Raw genomic sequence first — 20,741 nt, 5'->3', positions numbered from 1 at the left:
GCAGACCCCTACTTCTGCTGCTGGCTGCCCCATCAGCGCCAGAAAGAGGTCCGAATCGCTAAGGTAGCCCCCAGGTTTTCACCTCCAGAGCAGCATTGCCAGCGCCAAGCCCCACCAATTGCACAGCGTTCGGCTCCTCCTAGCGGAGCGAAGCGTCATTGCAATGCTGGCCTCCGAAATCCACCGAGCTTCACGGTGCTCGAATTACAACGTACAGGAAGTACCTCATAACCTATAGCTAGCTGCCTTCTCTTCAAGAATTCTGATTCTAAAAACAATTCAGTATTCGGCCATCACACTACTTCGATAAGTCAGAATTAACTGCTACAAAAATCAATACTTGAATTTGTTTACCTTCCTAATAAACATGTTGGAAAATAACGATGCCGAGTAGAAATACACCTTTACTCTTAGACAGAAATTCTTTGCTATTTCTGACTGTGAAAGACTGTGACCATATTTTCAAATAAGAGCTGCCACGTTATGTGAAGATGCACATTTGAGGAGCAATTGCTTGATGGTTTAATCTTGGCAAAGGTGTAACCAATAATATTCTCAAGTTTTGTTAAGGAAAGCTGAACTGATTTCAGAGAACACTGGATCAGCCAAGCATTCAGACTAGCATGAGATTATAACCTACTCTGCTATGAAGGAAAAAAAGAAAAAGTAGTACTTTCTGGTGCTCTTCAAGACTACTGGCAATTTTATTTACTCAAATTCAGGCTTCTCTTTTCATTATTGTGTTCTAACAGCTCACAGACACAAGCAGAACTTTTAGGTACAGTACAGAAAACTGTATGTGCATCAAAATAAACCATAACACTTGATGTCAACATTTTTCAATGTGACGCTTCTCCAAAATAAACTCACCAGGATGTAAATCAGCAAAGATTCTACTTCTGCATCTTCTCCTTACAGGAAGAAGAGCTTCTCACGGAGCCCACTTTCCTGATGCTCAAGCACCACAAAGTGTTTTCCTGTCCAGCAGCAGGGAACAGACTTATGACTCAGAAGATCCATTAGAGATTTCAGGACTTTGTATCTTAAAACACAAATGCAGTTTTCAATGAACTTGCACTCCTTCCAAAGAAGTTAGGCTTTACTGCTAACAGGAAGTCTCAGAAGGAAAACCCAACCCAGACAGGGGTTTATGGTTACAGCAGCACTGGATTGCAGCACTACTTAGAGTACAATTCTTCCTTGGAACAAACAACACACCTATGAGAACTCAAACATTACCTTGAGATCAAAATGAGCTGAAATGTGTGTATATAAAAAAAAAAATACAGAAATATCCAATGCCACATTCTAGTAATACAGAGAGGACTTGGTTTTGGATAAACCAAATATATTTGATAATTTAAGATTAAAACAATTTTCCATATGCATCAGTACTTGGGCAAGTAAAAAAAAAAAACAACAGTTACCTTTACAGTCAAGACAGGAAGAGAAAGATGAGACTAAATGTATTTGCAATTTCTTACAAGTGCAGGTCTCTCAGACAGTAGTTGACCCCACTCAAGTACTCTACACGCACACCCTCCGTCCTTTAGGTCTGTGCTGCCTACCAACTCTGCTTTCCGTGCCTTCTGCCAAAGTTCTAAGTGCTCAGCTAAGACCTCAGCCTCAGAAATTTTCACACTGAGGATAAGGAAACGATTTTTTAGTCTTAACCAGTTGTAGCAAACATTACCTTAACAAAAATACAATTCCTATAGCCCCAATTATCTGGAAAAATCTTTACAGTTAAAATTTCAACTTCTTGAGAAGACACTTTCTCTACTTTTGAGGTAGCCTTTCTCTCTCTTCTAAGAGCTCAATCTTACACAAGCTGCAATTATGCTTGTGGACCAGGTTTAATACAAAACTGCCCTCTGCCATCACACTCTTTGGGTTTTGCTTTGTAGCCATTTATATGTTGATAAATCAAAAGCTAATTAAGGAGACTTGTGGCCATTAATGCAACTGTTAGATAAGGCAGACAAGTGCCATACAAACGGAGGACACGACTCCTCCTTGTCTCATCCTTTCTTTTCTCCATGTTTCTACCTGTCATCAAAGCCTGTCCAAGTTTGTTCTTTTGGGTAAAAATAGCTGATCCACATGAGCAGTGAGCCCAGGAAGGCAGGAGCCATTTAAGACACATAGAGCCTAAGGCCACTTAATATGGAAAGGTGCACCTGCTCTCTCTGCAACATCAGGAAGCATCTTCTGGAACCAGCCAGAGCAATGAAGAAGTAGGTGGGGTTTTACTTATTCTTTTAGTTTCTGGAATAAATCAGCATAGCCTCCCTGCCCTGTGGTCTGGGGAAGTTAGCTCCACTGTCAGAGACTGCAAAGGAAACTAAGGCTTTCTAGCAGTAAAAACAACCCTGCAACCCCTCACCCGTCACTCCGAGCACTTCATATCCTTCCACTTGTTTATTGAGAAAGCTCTCACAGAGATGATCTTCCTAATCCTGCTCTCAATACAGGTCTGCAGTTCTGGTAGTACATTCATGATACCACATGGTAATGGGGTCAACTTTCAACACTGCTGTAAAATCAAAGGCAAAGTTGCCCCTTAGCCCCATCGTGCTATAAGCATTTTACATTGTCTGTTCCTAATTAGCAATTCTAAACGTGTTCTTTTACAGAGCTCACACAAAACTGTAGTGTAATAGGCCAAATGTAACTCTATCCAGACATATAACTTGCAAACCTCTCAGAAACATTAAGATCTACCTTCTGAATATGACTTCTGCTGAATTGCCTCATACATTCTGTGCGTCAGTTTAGCTTCATACTCAATGAGAGGGTACACACACATTACAGGACAAAAAATTCCAACTATGACTATTCAGTAAATTAAGCACTGTAGTGATTAAAACAAGACAAGCCCCAGAAATAATAAACATGCCTGATGTATAAACTACACGGGAAATTCTTCAGTGACACGACAACAAATTTGTGGTTTCTCCCCCAATTACAAGCGAGCAGAGGATTTGTCAGACATTCATTTTGCAACTTGTACTGTCCACTCTACGCCTCCTTCCTCTTGATGATCAGAGGCCCAACGTTGTCGCCAGTTTCGTCATTGTGCTGTGTGTGAGAGCCATCACACAGCGGGAACTGAAAGAAAAAGAATAAACACATGTTAAGTGCATGTAAAGTACACTCACAGTCAGAATTAGGAACCTACACTGCAAGTTCAATGGAACATCTTCTCATTAAATCCACTGTGACTGCAAACTTGAACTTTCACACTGGCATGTCAGGTGTCCCTGAGTTTTGGCTGTATACTAGTTCTGCCCATGTGAGCTCAGAGTGGACAAGGAGCTTGTTAGAAAAACAAAGCATCTCAACTCCACTGCATTAGGTATTCCAGCCTCAGGTCAGCAGAGTGAAAATGCAGGTTACAGTTGAATGTCAACTCAGACTACGTGAAGTTACTTGCTCTCAACCTTGCCCGACACTCCATTTTCCTGAGCCACAGCCAGAACTGAGTGCAGTTACAGAAGTCAAGTGGGGAGAGGAAAAGCAATAGAATTAGATCCTAAGCTTTTTTCCCCGCTCCAGTTACTCAAGTAAAAGGACAGCTTCCCACCTCATCTCTTACTTAAGAGAGACACTGACAGATTAGTCCTGCCACCAGACAGAGTGGCAGGCCTTCTTTGCTTCATCTGACGTAAGCCAGCTTGTCTCACCAACACAAAAGTCCATTTGCAAAAGCGGGATTCCACATCAGGATTTTGACCTGACAATGGAAATAAAAAACACTTCCTGCTGACATGGTTATTCATCAGGGGCTTGTAAGGGTAATACTGAGGAAGTAATTCAAAGAAATGTTTGTTCCATCAACAAAACCAGAACAGCCCAGTCGGAGCAAGACCCAGAGGGACTCCTTTAACCAGCTGTTACTGCCCAGGTCCTGGACTGCTCTTTTCATATGCAAGAGCCAAAGGATATTCTGGGAAGGAAAGAGAGTCAGATCAGACCCCACCACTTCTCAAGGATGTTTTCAGGGCTGTGCCCTTTCTGCAGGGAAGTTCTAGAGACAATCACATATATCTCACCACAACTTGTATTCAGTTTCTACTGTGTTTGCTTCAGAATAGTTGGAATCAAAGTTGGGCATTATTAAGCTTTTGCCCTTAGAACGCCGATATTCCCTCACGGTAAGCACCAAACTGACTCTGGCATTCTGGTGATCCCAATATTCATTGCCCAGTCACAGTCCTTGATTAAAACTGACGTCCAATCACCCATGCTTAGCTAGAGTAAGAGCTTTCCAAGTATCGCATAAAACCAATATCCCTAAGACAACATACTAAAAATAAAGGCGTATGCCTGCATGGGAGGGTGGAAGCAGAGGGAGTGGTGAGAGTTTTGTTTTTCCACAGTTACAAAATGTCAAAACCCATGCTATAAATGGCAGGTGAATTTTCTAAATAAAGAACCCCCAGATTTTGAAGAACAGTCACATAAGCTGATTCACACAGGAACTTCACTGTCAGATCAGTTATTAGTGACTCAGTGAGTAGGTACTGACAGACACTTGGCAGAAATTAATTCCTAATTCATAGGATATTCATCAGCTTCTCACCAAATGTTCCTGGACCAGCTGTTTCTCCATACAACAGCATAGTCTATTTGCCTTTGCAGAAGCACCTACTCAGCTTAGAGTATACACACCCCACATGCCCCAAAAAGACAGGCCCACAGTCCAGCTGCAGCAACAACAGCACTTGAAATTTGCAGGTGACAAAGATGGTGGAATTCATAGCCATTAGCTAGCACTAAAGTGTCTTTAACAGCTACCAACTTTGACAGCTTTGCATCCTCTGGGCCAGCTGATCTCTAAGCCGCTAGCTCCCAGAGGATGGAACACCAGGCACAAAAAAACAAGCTGCATACAAAACACAGAACACTGCACATTTTTTAGGGCATCTACTTGGTCACCTTCAAGACTGAAGCTGGACCTGACACAGCATGTTTATCCTTGTTTAAAAAACAGCAAACTAGCAGCAGCGGTCAAAGTTCAAGCCCTGAGGGAATTGTGCAGCGGTCTGGACAGCTCAGTTTATTTCCCTTGGCACCAAACAAGTTTGTTTCTTCCGATGCTCTGCAGCAGCTCTCAGCCTGCAGCCTGAGGACTAACTCTGCTCTGGAAGACGCACAGATTGCAGATAATTACAAATAAACCAATTAAGACACCCCTCCACCTGTCCTTCTCGATTAAAAAAAGCAGAAGAAAACAGATGCTCTAACTGTAGACAAATTGCTGTCTGGTTTTAAGACAAAACTCTTGCCTCTACACCGGCACTTTTTAACAAAGGGTTTTTGCATAAAACTCAACAAGCAGTGCTATGAAGCCCCTGCAAAGCACAATGCTGAATAGAAAAGGGACATTTTAAAAAAGCTACCTACCACCCACTTTGATAGGCTACTGCAACCCAAAGCAGACTTATCTGAAGGTAACTACGTTTCAAACAAATAAATGCTTTCTACAAAGGATCAAGTAAGCATGAGAACTTACGCCAGCATGAATAACAACAAACTTAAGAAAACCTCCAAAACAGCCACCACTCCTTTGAAGTACACTATTTCAGGAAAACCCAACAAGAAAACCACACAACTTTTTTTTCCTTAAGCTTCCCAAAATCATCAAATTCCTCATGTAGTCCAACTGCTTCTTCCCAGTACAGGAGAAAAACCATACAAAGCCACTGGAGTGCACACACACCATCAGCACACTGAAATAACCTGTGGTGCATAATGCTACAGGTTCCATTAACAGACTCATGCCTCAGATCAGGCTTAGTCTGCTGAGACAAGCTTACACAGTCAAATAACGCACATTCTAAGAGACTCGTTAAACAATATCCCTCATTTACTTCCTTTTAGCATGAGATTATAGCAGCCTCAGTAGGGCACTATGTTCCTGAACTGACAACACCCTTTAATGCATGGCAAAATATACTCAATCAGATTCTGATTTCACACAAAAAAGATAGTATCAGACAATAGCTAGAATAATGGCAAGAGCTGCAACGCAAACCCTACATCCAGACATTCCTTCTATTTTCTAGAGGAGGAGGCAGTTAAATACAAATACCATGCATCAAGTTACAATTCTTTTGTCACAAGTGCTGAAGGAGATGCCTACTGTATTCTGAAGTGAATTAAATTCCAGTTCAGATACTACCAACTGCAAATACTTAGCGCAGCTTTTTTTCTCCACCTTTCTCTTTTCTGAAGCTGTAGCACTCAGAGCAGCTTCCAATTCTGGCTCTCAGTTGAGATTTAACCCACACGTTAGCACCTCGACTTCAAAACAGCTTTTAAATGCGTGCCAGTTGTAAACAGACTACTCACTCCACTTTCTCTCATTACAGAGCCCAGAACTAGCACTATACGTGTATCAAGTCGATCTCAATAGCATCAAAGGTCTCTCATCTAACTCAGATTTAAAGCTGATCTCAACAGCATTTTTGAAAGGTTAGGTATCATGCTTAACACTGAAGTTAAGCAACTGAGGGATCTTCATATGCAACCAAATTGGACAAACCCATGTCTAGGTCAGAAACTTAATTTCTCAAAAAGAGAATCTAAAAGTGTGCCAGCATAGTTTCACTGGCTTTTCTGTAGGACTGCCCACAAAACTATGAGTTGCAAAGACAAATGCTTTAAGTCCATCTGTTTAGATTCTTCAAAAACTTCTGGCCACCATGACTTGCTTTTGGATTATCTCCATCACCACTGGAAACAAATTTGCTGCTGTACTCATTAGTGTGGCAAAAGGCAGTTCTCTATAGCACACTGCAATGCTGCAACAATAAATGCAGGACAGAACCATGTGCACAAGCAAGGCTCTTCCCAAATCGATTTTGTAATTCTCCCTGTGCACGTGATTTAGTGGTGAGTTCCAGCATGTCAAGTAACTATTTGACACCAGTTCTGGTATACTAAGAGTCTTCTTAATGTTCTGCTTTTTCCTATGCAAGCTAGTACCAAGAAATCTTCTGACTGACAAAGTAAGCTTCCAGTTTCACAGAATCACACAGAATGGCCAGGGTTGGAAGGGACCTGAAGGATCATGAATCTCCAACCTCCTCGTCACATGCAGGGCCACCAACCTCCCCATTTAATACTAGACCAGGCTGCCCAGGGCCCCATCCAACCTGGCCCTTAGGTTGTGGTTCCTGGGTTCTCCTTTATCTACCAAAAGACCAAGAACTTTGGATAAACTTCAGTGGCAAAATGGTATCTGATATTTATGAGTGATTAGTCTATAGACTCTGTAGCTGTACTTCAGTGAAACTGCTTCACAGACACAGAAACATTGCTTTTGTTATTAGTGCTGATCTGAAGGTTTCACTCTGCATAAATCTACATAACTTTAAGAACTAAATTATTGCTACATCTCACTGCAGAATAGCCCAAGTGAAAAGAAGCTAGTTTCTGCTAAATGAAGCAGCAAAATGATTTTACTGAAAAATGAGTAAGTTTCCCAGTGCTGTTGATGTGCATGTTTCTCTTACCTTCTTAGATCTCCAGCAACGACAGTACACAGCCTTGTCTCCCAGATCTTCCATATCAAATGCATGGACTACCTTGGGGTTATCCTTCTGGATATGGAGATTCACCATTGCCTTGCAGCATTTGTCTTTAGAGATAAATTTTTTGTAAGCTAGATACCCAACAGCAGCTGCTCCAGCAGCTAAAGAGACTGCGGCAATCCATTCAACTAGAACAAAAAGATGAAAAAAGACTCAGTTCACTGACCACAATATTCTATTAAAACTCCTCCCAACAGTAAATGTCTCCATGCTCAAGACAACACCTCTAACATTCCAAGAGATCTTTCTGTTCTCTAGGCAAAACACAGCATTGTAGAAAAATGTTTTGGTTTTTTTTTATTTTGATACACACTGAGTTTATCTGCTCTTTTCCACTGACCAGAGCTCTCTCTCACCTCAGTCCCTTCTATATAACGGCAAGGATTAAAGCGGCAGGGTAGTTTGTTTGGTTTTTGGTTTTTAACTTTTTCTTCATCGACCCATGATATCAACGCTGAAAAGTACAGTGTTTCCAAGCTCAGCACACTAAACTATGAGCTAAAAAGCCTGTTTATTGTTTCAGTTCTAAGAAGGTCACTAAAGACAAACACACAGCATCAGCAATAGCATCAGCAAACAGACCACTCCACGGATACTGAGTAAATTTTTTATATAATGCACGCTGCAACCAAAAGAACTTAAGAGGTGTTTGGCAATGGAGAAATTATTTCATTTACTACCACCCCACAAGGGTAAGAAAAAAAATCAGCTTAGATTAAAAGCCTACTGTGGTGGTATGGAAAAGAACATGGATCCAAAAGAATTATATTTAATGGCACAAATATAACCATATTAGGTCCTGGCTCTATGAAAGACAACTGCCATTAAAACCACCACTACCTCCCACCTGCACTTTTTTCCCCCTCTTGTACTCTGAGAAATATGAGGTTTTGCTCAGTTGTTATTGTTTCCTTTTCTACAAGGACCTTTCCTGTTTTTTGTGGCCTCATGCTAACATCCTAGACTTTGGCCTAACGGTTCTGGCTGCCCTAACAGCACCTGGTTGTTTGGTTTTCTTTTTGCTTTTTATCCACCACTTCTGTGCACATGTGCGTTCCTGACACGTATGAAAAGAGTCCAGTTGACTCCACAGACAAAAAGATTAGACAGGAATTTAAGTTTTAGCACATTTACACAGCTTAACAAAACTAGAACAGTCTTCCACTGGGAATTTTTCTTTTACCCTTCAAAGCCCATACTGCATTAGAAAGATACCAAGCCAGAAGGTCTCACCAGAGCAAGAGACACCACTGCATTGGATCAAAGATAAGAAATCGAAAGTGTTTGTCAGCTCGTGCTGCTTTCCAAGGGCAGCTCACCATGCTGATGCACAAAGGTCTGGATGTAACACTAAGTGCAACCAGCCAAATGTCTGTATTATGAAAGCAGCCCTATAAGACTTGGAAAAGGGGACAGGCAACTTTGCTAAGTGTCTCACTAGGACAGAACGAAATAGAAAAATCTTCTGAAACTCATTTTCTTCGTAAGCAGAGCTTAATAGCAGAGCAGTGCGACACAGGACAGGAGGCACCCAGCGGCGCTGCTCCCCACACGCACCGCTAACCGCCCGCCGCCCCACGCCGTTAGGCAGCAGCCCGCGCCTCATCCGCCAGGCGGAGCCCCACCCGTCGCTCCCGGCTCCCAGCACATCCCACAGCACAGACCAGGCCGCTGCTCCCTCACCGGCGCACAGAAACCGCACTAATTGATACCCACGAACCCTCAGAGCCACGCCCTGCTCCCACAAACACGGCGGTCGTTCACGGAGCCCCCCCCCCATCTCGGCCCGCGGACTCCTCCCCTCACAGCCAACCCCTACGGCCCCCCCGCCGCCCATTTTTGTCGGCTGAGGTCCGACGGGCGGGCGGGGCGCCGCCCTCCTCTCCCGCGCAGCCCCTCAACGCCACGCGCGCCCGTACCCACCCCGCACGGCGCCATTCTGCCCCAGCCCCATCGCTCCCGCTCCGCAGAGGACACACGCAGTTCCGCAGCGCGCATGCGCCGCGCCCCGCCCCTTTTGAATGCTTCTACGCCCTGAAAGGCGCGAGGGGAGGAGCGACAAAGGCTCGCGGTATCGGCGGGTGTCGAGGCTGATGAGCGGGCGGCGGAGGCGAACACCACCAGACCGCAAGGGGGCAGCGGTCGCCCCGCTGCCGCTCTGTTCACCGCCCACGCTACCCAGCGTGCCCCGCGACAGGCGGACACAAAGGGCCCGGCGCCCCTCCCCGCACTGTTATTTCCCGTTCCGTCGGTGCGTGCGGATGCCGTTAGCCGCCCGCCCGCCCCCAGTCCCGCTCCTCGCTGCCGTCGCCTTGCGCTCCCATGGCGCTGAAGCGGATACAGAAAGTGAGCGGGGTTGAGGGAGGCCGCCGAGCTGCTGCTGCCGCCGGGGGGGCGGTTATGCGGTTGTCTCCGGGTGGAGGGGCGGGCCGGGTTTGTCGGAGCGCCGCGGTCGCTTCTCCGTGCTCTGAGGGGAGCGGGCGTAGGGGGAAGGGTGGAGGGATGTTACAGTTACAGGGCTCCTAGCGATACGCCGTCGTATCGCGACAGATCTTAGCAGAGGGGCGGCCTTACGACATGGGGTCTGTCAGGGGAAGGTTTGCAAGGGGAAGGTGTGTCTCTGAGTTTTTCCATGCGGATAAAATGGCACCCATTGGCGTTCAGCGGTGCTTACTGAACTTTCAAGGAGCCCAGCGGGGTGTGAGCGCGGTGAGGCTGTGCGGGTGTACAGGAGCACAGCACACAGCCTGCTGGTCATCACTGCCAAAGGTTCAAAGCTGGTGGTGGTGAATGTGCTGAAAAAATAGTGTTTTGTAGCTGAGGACGTGCTTTATTAAATAGTGTCGTTGTGCTTCTTGTATCTATAGTAGTTTCCGTGGAATTAATAGGAGGCGTTACTTTCGGAGCAACCAGCGTGTCAGTGTATTTTTTTTTTTTCCTAGCAGTAAGCTCTGTTGTGCCCCTGTGTGATATGGGCATGCTTGGCATTTCCTTGGCTTTTTATTTTCTCACTTTTTCTTCAAGAACTTCTCTAGTCATGTGTTTGGAAAGGGGGATTGTTCTGAATCCCTGCTTATTTTTGTTCCGTCAGGATGAGCAGACAAAGCAAATCTTCCAAATGAGACCTTTGTACAATAGGATCATTTGCTGTATTTTTCTTAAACTTTGCCTGTGTAATTTTTCTTCCTGCTTTAATCACCTCTGTATATACTGGAAAGCCACAGCTTTCTTTAGTGCAATATTTGGAAGCTCTGTATTCAATAGATGTGAAACTTATCCTTGAGAGAGCGTTTCATGTCCTGTTAGTCTTTTTACGTTGCTTTTCTGTTCTTTGAAAGTGAAGAAGTGCTGACTTCAAGGTTGTATAAGATTTCCTGGTTATGCAATTGCTTTCATCTGAAACATGGAGTGGTACTGGACAAGGAGCTACTGAAAGTGCTGAGGTTAGATCCAAACCTGGCTGCTTCTTGCTCCTAGCTTGCTACAGGAATGACTACTGCTGGGTTATTACTTATTCTCAGTGACTCTTCATCACCATCTGCTGTGAGGATAAATAGAAACCAATGCAGAACTAATGTGCCAGCAGCTGACTCCAGAGCAATACTGTAAGAAGTCACTTACTGTGGAAGAGGAAAGTGGCAAAGAAATAGAGTTATTTCCAATGGAAAGTTGTAGCGAGGAGAAAAAGATAGAAAAGACCAAGTGTCTTCGTGTCACTGTTGCACATAGAGCCCTCCTTAAAATGGTGGAACTGGGAAAGACTTATGCTAGATTAGATGTATTTGTATGACAGTTTGCTGGTCACACCTATCTGCAGCATGTTTCAGCTTGGCCTTAAAAGTTATGGTTTATCACAAGGGTAGGAGGCAATAAGATATGGAGCAGAGGAAATGCTTTAAGGATTTTACAGCTGTACAGAGTTCCTGGGGGAACTCAGTTGAGTACTAAGTATTGTTAGCACAGTAATACTGCTTGGGAACTTGTTAGTCCAGACATACAATCTCTGGTTAAGGTTGGGTAGTTTGAGGGTGGTTCAGAACTGTGCTTTAACACAGCTGATGGGCTTTGGGTGCAAGCCTGAGCGTTGGCAGGTTGGTACTTTGCCTTGTCAGAATGATAGTGCCTATGGAGGAAGCACAACTGCAGTACACAAGTATCAGTGTCCTTGCTTTGCACACCAGAGACTGACTGCGATTTGGGACTGATATCTGAACAGTACTGCTGCTGTGACCTGTGTTGTTCTGTGCCTTCTTTCACTGATCTGCTTTGAGGGACTCCATAAAGGATGCCCTGCAGACTTGAGGGCTGTACACTGATAATGGAAGGCTGTGAAAGAACAACCCGCTGCTTGGTGGATGTTTATTGTGGATGTTAGCAATTATGTAAAAGAAAACCAATACTGTAGGTTTTAGTTAGGAGGGATATTTTTCAAATGAGTCCTTATGGTTACTGCCTCTAGAAATGGATACGGTGTGATTTTTGTGCCAAGGAGGAGATCATTCAGGCTGCTGCGTTATGTAAGTTGTATAGCTCAGCTCTGCTTATTGGACCTGTGTGGAAGCGTTTCTCATAGATTCCTGCTCTGAGTTGTCGCTTTATTTACCTAATTGTGAATTTGTTATCCTGTCAGTTCTGTGTTACAGCTGGTAGGATGATTTTCATCCCATGTCCTGTAACTCTGGATGCCCCTCTGCTATTAATGAGCAGCTGATGTTTCCTGTGGTTAATCAAATTGTGAACTGCTTACAAAATCTGTATTCACTTGCTCTTGTTATCAGCATTGAAAAATTGGACTTCTTCACTTAGAGGTTTTGAAAGCAGCAGCATCTTCTCTGACACGTTTGAAGAGTGGTTTGAAAATAGCTGTTGTTTTTCATCATGTCAGCATAGTACTTGATTGTTTTTCTCCTGCCACTCAGTAAGAATGGAGGCGTTCCAATGTTCAGATGGGCTGTTGAACTAAAAGTCTGTTTGTTTCGGTATGTGTTTCATATGCATAGATGGGCAGGATGTGCCAGCTTACATCTTTATGTTGAAAATAACTTTGGTTCTGCCTATAAACTGTTGAGCTGCATGCTTTCTTTGGGTGGTAATAAACACGGTAAGGAAACTTTTGAATCCTTAATATAAAATGTTTTCATCTGCTTCCAAAACAGCACTTGTGACATCACAGAGTAGATTTTTGTCTTACAAAGTGTATAAAAATAGGTTAACTCCTTTGTTACTGGAATGAAGGATGTTGTGATTGAATGTTTGTTTTATGTTCACTAAACTTAGAAAGAGAAGAGACTACTTTAACTTCTGTACAATCCGGGCTTTAGTTGCTTTTCTTCAGATCATTCCAATCACTATTAATACAGGAGCAGAGGTGGATGTGTGCACTTAGTAGGAAGTACAGTGCATTTTGTACAAGAGATGAGGAACTTAGCTGAGAAACTGAAAATCCTCTGTTTTAAATAATGGTGTGGGAAAAGGCTCTGGATGTGGTTTCATGTATCCTAAAGAATTAAAATAGCTTTTTGGTGATGCTGCTCACAGTCTATTTCTGTCTCCTGATAGCCTGCAGACTTGTTTAGCAGTAAAAAATGAGGCATATTTTTAGGACTCTCTTCTTAGTACTCCTGCTTACTGAGTATCTGTAAGTACTGTGCTTAATATGTCCATCTCCCTGTTGTCCAAGTGTCCTTTCCAATCTCATTCCAGTTGCTTTGGAGGAGACAATATTTAACTGTATTTAATCAGGCACAAACTGCTTGAGCAGCTGCTGTCTTCACCAGCTTTACAATTCTGAAGTGCATTCTATAATATACTTCAGCAGTGAGCCCTCGTCTGTACGTTCAGACATACCTCCACCTTTTACAATTTAACATAGTTTTACGTCAGTTAAACTTGACTTAGAATTTATTGTCGCACCTTGTCTACAGATGTACTACAGTGTATATTGTGTGATGAATAAAAGATGTTCATTTGGAGGCTTTGCTGTGTCCCTCTTCAGTAGCTGATGGTTAACATCTCCAATGTTGTGCTGCTGTTCCCTCATTAGCAGCCCCGGTGCTGGATCCTGCTTACATTCAGGTTCTGTTGCTGTTCTACGGTTTGGAATAAGAGAAATAGTTTGTTGTACCTGTTAATTGCAGCTAGTTTGTGGCGTAGAATTAGCAATATTTTATTCTACTCTTAATGTTTTCAGTGCTTGAGAGAATTAGAAGACTTATTCCCAGCAGTGTTCTCAGCTTAGTTGTCTTATCTGAGTTGATTATGGCTCTATTGGGATAAAGCATGGCGTGGGTTGGAGCTCCTGATGGATGGTTTTAAGCCATGACATTCACTGCTGAAGTTGTATTGCTTTTGTGTACTCGCACAGATGATGTTGCTCTGTTGTGTGCTGTAATTCATGGTGTTGTTTGCCTTTTAAAAGTGGGATCTGTACAGCTATGAGTTACAACTCCTGCTTTTGGCATGCATACATCCAAGTCTTGAACCAGCATTTTCTATACCATTGGCTTAAAAATACGGCTGTAGTTGAAGCGTTGGAGCGACCAGACTTTATGTAGGTCATGAAGCATCTCTTGATTCTAGGGAACCATTACAGCTGTTCAGCTCTGGACGCTGGCGAGTTGCTCTGACTTGTAAGGAGGCAATCAGAGTTTCTCTCCCAGCATTCCAAAAAGTGTAGGAAAGCTTGAAGCCTACCCAAGTTGTACAGTTCTCCAGATGATTTACTTGGAGTGCAAAGCTTCAGCAGCATAATTAACAGTACAACACAGAATGGTTCTTTGACTCTTATCTTTACTTGATCTGAGCTGCTTTATGCAGTCTCAAACTGTTATGCTGTCAAGTTCAATTTACTAAGTTTGATCACATTTGTATTCCTCAAGCACATCAGTGTCAGTGTGTCATTTTTTTGAGTGGAGAATGTGGCATGAGTTGGGTTTGGCTGTTTTTCCTAGGTATAAAAGCTTTCTTCCTACCCAACGTGGCTTTTGCTTAACGCGTGAGATTGAAGAGAGACTTTTCTTCATCCCAGTTGGGAAATATCAGGATTGCATTGATCTAGGTCTCATCAAGCTGTTTTTGTTATGGACAACTGTCAGTGTCTTCAGCCTGAAGAAGCTGCGAGTGTACACCTTTCTAGTTGCTAGCAGTTTGGAAGTACGAGTGTTGATGTGAATGAAGGAACTAGTGCCATTTTTTTGGGATGTGTGAAGGTCTTGATGAAAGCATCCAACAAATGGAAGTGGTGCTGCAGACTCGTGACTCCAAGATGAGGTGACAGCTGTGGTGGTGGGGCACGTGCACGAGGAAATTTGTACGTGTATTTGAGATATGTTGAATTGAACCCTTTTTCCCCACTGTTGCCTTAAACAGTCAGATATTATTGCTTTAAGATGGAATTTTTAGCTTTTGAGTTGTCCCTTTTGGCCACCTGTTCTGTGCAGATGACTTCCTTACTCTCGCTTTGTTCGTGTAAACTCTCTCCTCTTGTTGGACCTTGTGTGCAAGGCAGAGCAGTGGCAGGAGCTGCACATGGAGTCTCGTGATGCCTGGAAATTTGAGACTTGTTGACTTCTTGTGCAGGCAGTGACTTGGTTACCCTTCTCTGTACCGCTCCTTCATGACATTTGAATCCACAGATAAAAAAGCAGCTGCACTTGGGCAGGATTCTGCTCTTGTCTCTTAGGCTGAGCCTAGGAAGGCTGCTGCTTCTGCTACAGCTTAGGGTTTCCCCCTAGCAACGAAGCTGGGAGCTGGCAGTTCACCCCAGCTACCCTGAGCTGTGTTAGTGTAGCAAAGAACTCTGTTTTCAGTCGCGTAGTTGAAGGAGTGACTTAACGAAGCTGTAACATCACTACTTGCACTGAAGAGGCTGAATATGCTGCTTCTCTGTCTATCTGGGGCCAAAAGTTAGCTGTCAGAAGTGTGCCTGTCCTAGGTGAATGAGCTGTCTGGAGAAGGGCACCGTGAGTCGTTCACTGGATGTTGTAAAATGATAAATATATCCCAGCAGTTGGAGTCCAGGTTTGACCCTTCACCTTGTGCAAGAGATCTGACAGTAGTGCATTCAACTGATTTACTTGGGGTCACCTTGGTGCCTGTTTAAGCCTTGGTTTTTATTTTGCAGTAGTGTTCTTGACAAATGATTTCTTGGAGGGATGGAAATGCTTCCTGTTACTCCTTCAAATAAACTTGAGCAAGTCTGAAAATGCCCCCTCAAGTTTGTTACTGGTTTAAATATGTATGGTCTTGGCTGGGTGACTTACATGCAATAATTTAACATGCATCTTTTAGCTTATTGCAATGCAAGTATTTAAAAAGGACTGTTAAACTTAGAGCAGAGCAGTTCCTAGCAGCTTAGAGTTGAAGTGTGTAGCTTGTTCTTAGCGTAGTAAAACTTCAGATAACAAAAGAAAGATCTTGAGTTAAACGAGGAGAATGAGCTGCATTAATGCCTGACCTGTTTTGTATTTGATGAAGATGACTTAGATGAAAAACTGAGCTGCTTCTGTATGATTAAATAAAAATTCTAAACTACGTGAGGCAGTATGAGCTTGTGTGGAAATGAAGTCAGCTGACACGGCAAAGCTGCTCTGAGCACTTCTCTTAAATGCCAGCTTCCTTCAGGATTTTCTGTTAGCCACTTGGAAATAAAGCACGTAGAGAATTGCATCAAGGTACATTAAGGTGCATAGCTCCTATTTCTGTGTTTTCTCTAGCTCACTTAGCGTCCTTTCATACTTGATAGGCACTCTGCAGTCATTTTATGAACTGGTTTAACTCGGTGAATGTGCATGGATTAGGTGAATATATTAATCTTTTGTCAGATCAAAAGCTAAAGAAACAGTTGGATTTACACTTAATTTCTATACTGAGCACTGAGTTTACAGAGAAATCCATTTCTTCTTTTCTTTCTGTCAATGCGTCATTAGATCCACGCCTATTACGAGCTGGGTTGCAACTCTTTAATACTTTGAGGTATTAATCTATAGCATGATATTGTCTTCAGCTGCTAACCTATCTGGAAGAAATATTTCCTTTATCAAAGGGCACTTCATGTTTTGGTTACTTTCAAAATGTTACAGATCTACTTAATAAAAACCTTTGTGTCTTCATTTTGAAGTGATGCTGCTGTGTGGTGTCTGTGTGTGTAATCACCAATGTTTGTGTGTTATTTACAGGAACTGAGTGACCTGCAGCGAGACCCTCCGGCCCACTGTTCTGCTGGACCTGTTGGAGATGACTGTAAGCTCCTCCTGGGACATTGCCATGGCTCACCTTATTTCACTTAAGAAAAAGCTTAGAAAAGCTCTCATTATTTTATCTTTTTGACTTGCAGTGTTTCATTGGCAAGCCACTATTATGGGACCTGTAAGTATAACAACTCATTCTCCCTTAAAAAGTAGACTGGTTTTCATTTGGGTTTCTGTTAATATGGCAGTCAAATTCAGCTGTGCTGTGTGCTGGCTAACGATTTGGGGTTTGCTTTGTTGATTTTGGTATTCTGTTACTCTTCTTTTAACTGATCAAAAAAGTCTGTCTTCTGCCTGAAATTAGGGATGCTTAATCAGTCAACTGCAATGCTTGAATTGGTTGAAAGATCTTTTCAAAGATCATTTCAATTCTGAAAGATACAGATAGAAATAGAAACATAGAAATAGAATGATATTCTCTGAAAGGAGAAATAGTTAACATAATCCAACTCTGAAGTTGCTAACTGTAAAAAAGATTGGTGTTGTTGATCTGGGGGCTTTCAGAATTTAGCAGGCAATGTGATGTGGCTCTGGCAAAACTGGGGTGGCTTTCAGGAACTTAAGGCCAATGACTATGAGTATTTCTGGTTTCTGTGTGAGAAAGATGTCACTCAACCCAAAAAAAACCTCTGAAAGATGTGATTTATGATTCATGACTCAAGAAAGGGCAACATAGCTTAAGAACGTTCTAAATGAAAATGAGCAAGGGTGTGAGCAAGAAGAATGAATGAAAACATGACCTGAGAGAGAGGGTGCATACAAATACCGTGGCAAGAAGCTGGTATTCCTGGTGTTTTTCTTATGGATGCAGTAACTTCGGGGAAAAAAGCTTCTGGTTCTGATTGAGAGCTGGAAAATTGAGACAGGACTTAAACCAGTGAGATGCAGTGGTGGAGAAAAGTGAAATTGTGACTCATTTGGGACTATTTCTGCATTTTCATCACAGTTGTTCTGAAGCAGTGGAAGATCAGTGGGTGTTTTGTCAGTGGTGGGCTGGAGTCTGTTGTGATGACACAGCAGGAGCTCTGGTGATCATGAAAAGCTTTTCTATAGATAGTAATGCTTTTACCATTGTTCTTTTACAACCACGCTCCTTCACATACCCAGTCATTCTGCTCTTGACCTTCTGCACTATTGAGAGGTGAATGGCAGAACAGCAAAGAATATCCAAGAACGTAGGGCTACAAGAAGCTTTGTCGCCAGTATTTGTATGTCTGTCCTGAATTACCCCATTATGGGAAATACTAGTGTTTAAATTCCAACTAAAATTATTATTCTTTTTATAGTTTTTAGATCACAATTAACTTCTCATATCCCGCAGTGGAAAATATTGTCTTCGCTTCAAGTTCCTCGCATTTCTGTAGTTTAGAATAAGAGTGAACAGCCTTTCTTAGCCATAACTATTAGCATGTTCTCCTTTGTCTCGACAATGTAAGGAAAGAGGGATGCACATCCATCCTGCATGTCTTCTGAGGGGCTGAGAGAAGCATAGGACTAGAACTTTCTTTTCTAGAACTGACATAGGTGTGTAAATAGGATAACCTCTTCTGTCTGTGGGCATCATCCATTTTATATACATTACCTACTAAACAGTGTGACCTCACTTTACCTTTGGCACTGAACTTGTCTGATGTTAGCTTATTTTAACTTTGACAAATCAACTTAGTATGCATGCAAGCAGCCATTTCAAACCTAATTTTAGGTACAGTGACAGTCTCTTCTGATGTTACTTAACGCTGGCTTCTTAACAGTACTATATATAGGTTGCCTTACATTATGGCAGTCTGCATTTTGAATGCAGAAGGAGACATTTCATAGCGACCATTTGTGGTTTTTACATCTTCTATTCCTCTCTAGAACTGCAATTTCTGTTGACTTCTAAGGTGTGAACATGATATTTAAAAAAAAAAAAAGCCTGCATTTGTTCCCATAAGACAGCCCACAAGCTTCTCCCTCAGCATTGCTGAGGCTGGATTCCTCTCTTGCTGTTTTGAACTTCTCAAGCAATAAGAGAGATTTTCAGATTTTCTTCTTCCCTTAATTTTAACTTGAAGCACAGCTCTCTGTCATTTAGCATTGAGACTTCTTTTTCCAACTATTCTAGAAAATAAGAAAGAAAAATCTCTTCAACAGATGACTGCAACCAAGTTATTTCTATCTATTAACTGTGTGCAGCCTGGCCGTAAACCTGTGCACATGTTCTCTAACAAAATGCATGTTCACAGATTTGTGCAGGTCACAAAGATGTTGTGTGTTTTAAAACTCCCTGATGTCATCATGATCAACTGAATTATGTTGGAAAATCCTACTCTTTGCATCTGCAAAGAGAAACCACTTCTTGAGGTGAGTATATTTGTAGCTTAATGATGGAGGAAGATCCTGAGTATAGCAGAGCGGCTATGGCATTACACGGAGGCAGGATGTAGAAGACCTGCTGTGATCTTTGTGTTCCACTCAGTGCTGTGGAGCTGAGCTCCAGCAGCACCTTGCAGCCCAGAGAGTGAGGAGGGAGCTGGTTTGGAGCTGATGGACCTGCAGTTTTGTAGCTCCAGCGGTCAAACACTGCTCCCTCCTTTAGTCTCCGTGAAAAAGGCAGCACTCAGTAGCCACATTGGGCAACTGCAGTAGTAGCCATGGCTGACTCTGCTGTAGCTTTGCTTTCCAACGGGAACGTTCAGCATCCTCAGTATGGACTGTGTACTGGGGATAAAAAAAAGTTGACTGAGATATTCATTGTTTTGGGAGGTTCTCTGCCATTTGAAGAGAAGCTCCAAAATAGCTGAAATGTATTAATGGCTTTTCTTTTGTTTTTTTTCCAGCCCGATAGCGCGTATCAAGGGGGAGTGTTCTTTCTCACAGTACACTTTCCAACAGACTATCCTTTCAAACCCCCAAAGGTAAGTGCTTTGTCTACAGACTGAAGCAGTTCTTAGGTCAGAGCTTTGTATCTTTATCATTGCTGTTTGGGGCTCGCTTCTCTAAGTAAAAACCAGGAAGATAAGGAGACAGTGTGTGTACAATGGATGAACAGGTAGGACCGAATCCTAAAACTGAATGGTAAAAGGCACAACTTTACAATGGGTTGTGTTGGATATGGAAGATCTAAGATGTCTGGAACTGAAGAGAGTGTCAAGGATTCCAAACATCTTGATGTTAGTTGCAAATTTTACTTTGTTTAATTCCAGATTGCTTTTACAACAAAAATATACCATCCAAACATAAACAGTAATGGGAGTATTTGTCTTGACATCCTGAGGTCACAATGGTCACCAGCTCTGACTGTATCTAAAGGTAAGGTCACAGATGTGCTCATGGATTTATGACACTGCACACACTGGTGTTTTTTCCCCTGTGTTGCTGCACTGTCCTGGGGGCTGGTGGGAGCTCATTTATCCTGCATGTTACAGAAGGGGCTAATTCTATTGGAATCCTTGTTATGAACCTGTATCTTGCACTGCTTATTTGGAGTGTCAGATTGTATCGTGTATTATGTACATAACAAGGAAATGTTCTAAAGGAAGTTGAGTGAGATGAAGTGCAATTAGTCTGAAGTGCAGCTTCTCTATTACAGCTGACTGTGTGCGCACAAGTGAGGAGAAATCTGTGAACAGAGCTGTAAAACCAAACAAATGTAAATGGGCAAAACTAGATACTGCCATGCAGAGGGGCCTCTGATTGCTTATTGAGTCGTCAAGGTGACTTTTGGTTGCTTGAGCATACCTGTGTAGGCAGAGATGTTAATCAGACCGTATTTTCATAAGAACTAAATTGTTCTGATTTGCATGTCTCTAAGATGAACATTAAAATGTACCTGTCCTCTCAGTCATTGGTCAGAGCTATATTCTAATCTCATAGTTGATTTTTCTCAAGCTGGTACAATAGATTTTTTTTT

At 42.7% G+C, this 20,741-nt stretch overlaps 2 protein-coding genes across 5 annotated transcripts in view; one reads left to right on the top strand and one right to left on the bottom strand.

Annotated features, from left to right (window-relative positions):
- Positions 1–680: 680 nt before the first annotated feature.
- Positions 681–9,665, bottom strand: CISD1 (CDGSH iron sulfur domain 1). Of its 3 annotated transcripts, none has more exons than XM_010714138.3 (3): positions 9,525–9,665; positions 7,524–7,729; positions 681–3,111 (listed from the first exon to the last, which is right to left on the bottom strand). In XM_010714138.3, exons 1-3 carry the CDS (start codon positions 9,553–9,555, stop codon positions 3,022–3,024), a joined length of 327 nt encoding a protein of 108 aa, XP_010712440.1. In that variant the 5' UTR covers positions 9,556–9,665; the 3' UTR covers positions 681–3,021. The 3 variants fall into 3 exon arrangements, with proteins under 3 accessions (XP_010712440.1, XP_019473564.1, XP_019473565.1); XM_019618019.1 differs by lacking the exon at positions 9,525–9,665 and adding an exon at positions 9,285–9,396; XM_019618020.1 differs by lacking the exon at positions 9,525–9,665 and adding an exon at positions 9,227–9,266.
- Positions 9,666–9,778: 113 nt separating this feature from the next.
- The window catches only part of UBE2D1 (ubiquitin conjugating enzyme E2 D1), a 13,821-nt gene continuing 2,858 nt past the window's right edge, over positions 9,779–20,741 (top strand). The window contains exons 1-5 of one of the 2 annotated variants that reach the window (XM_010714135.3): positions 9,779–9,947; positions 16,778–16,841; positions 16,936–16,967; positions 19,669–19,746; positions 20,035–20,140. In XM_010714135.3, the coding sequence (XP_010712437.1) occupies positions 9,924–9,947; positions 16,778–16,841; positions 16,936–16,967; positions 19,669–19,746; positions 20,035–20,140 (304 nt within the window). In that variant the 5' untranslated portion in view covers positions 9,779–9,923. Of the gene's footprint in view, positions 9,948–16,777; positions 16,842–16,935; positions 16,968–19,074; positions 19,193–19,668; positions 19,747–20,034; positions 20,141–20,741 lie in introns of those variants that run through there. The other variant, XM_010714136.3, reaches the window with a different exon arrangement.

The sequence above is a fragment of the Meleagris gallopavo genome, chromosome 8, assembly GCF_000146605.3.
Source record: "Meleagris gallopavo isolate NT-WF06-2002-E0010 breed Aviagen turkey brand Nicholas breeding stock chromosome 8, Turkey_5.1, whole genome shotgun sequence".
In the NCBI taxonomy this organism is placed as follows: domain Eukaryota; kingdom Metazoa; phylum Chordata; class Aves; order Galliformes; family Phasianidae; genus Meleagris; species Meleagris gallopavo.
Note: the sequence above shows the minus strand (reverse complement) of the source record. Positions and strands in the feature narration are given on the sequence as shown.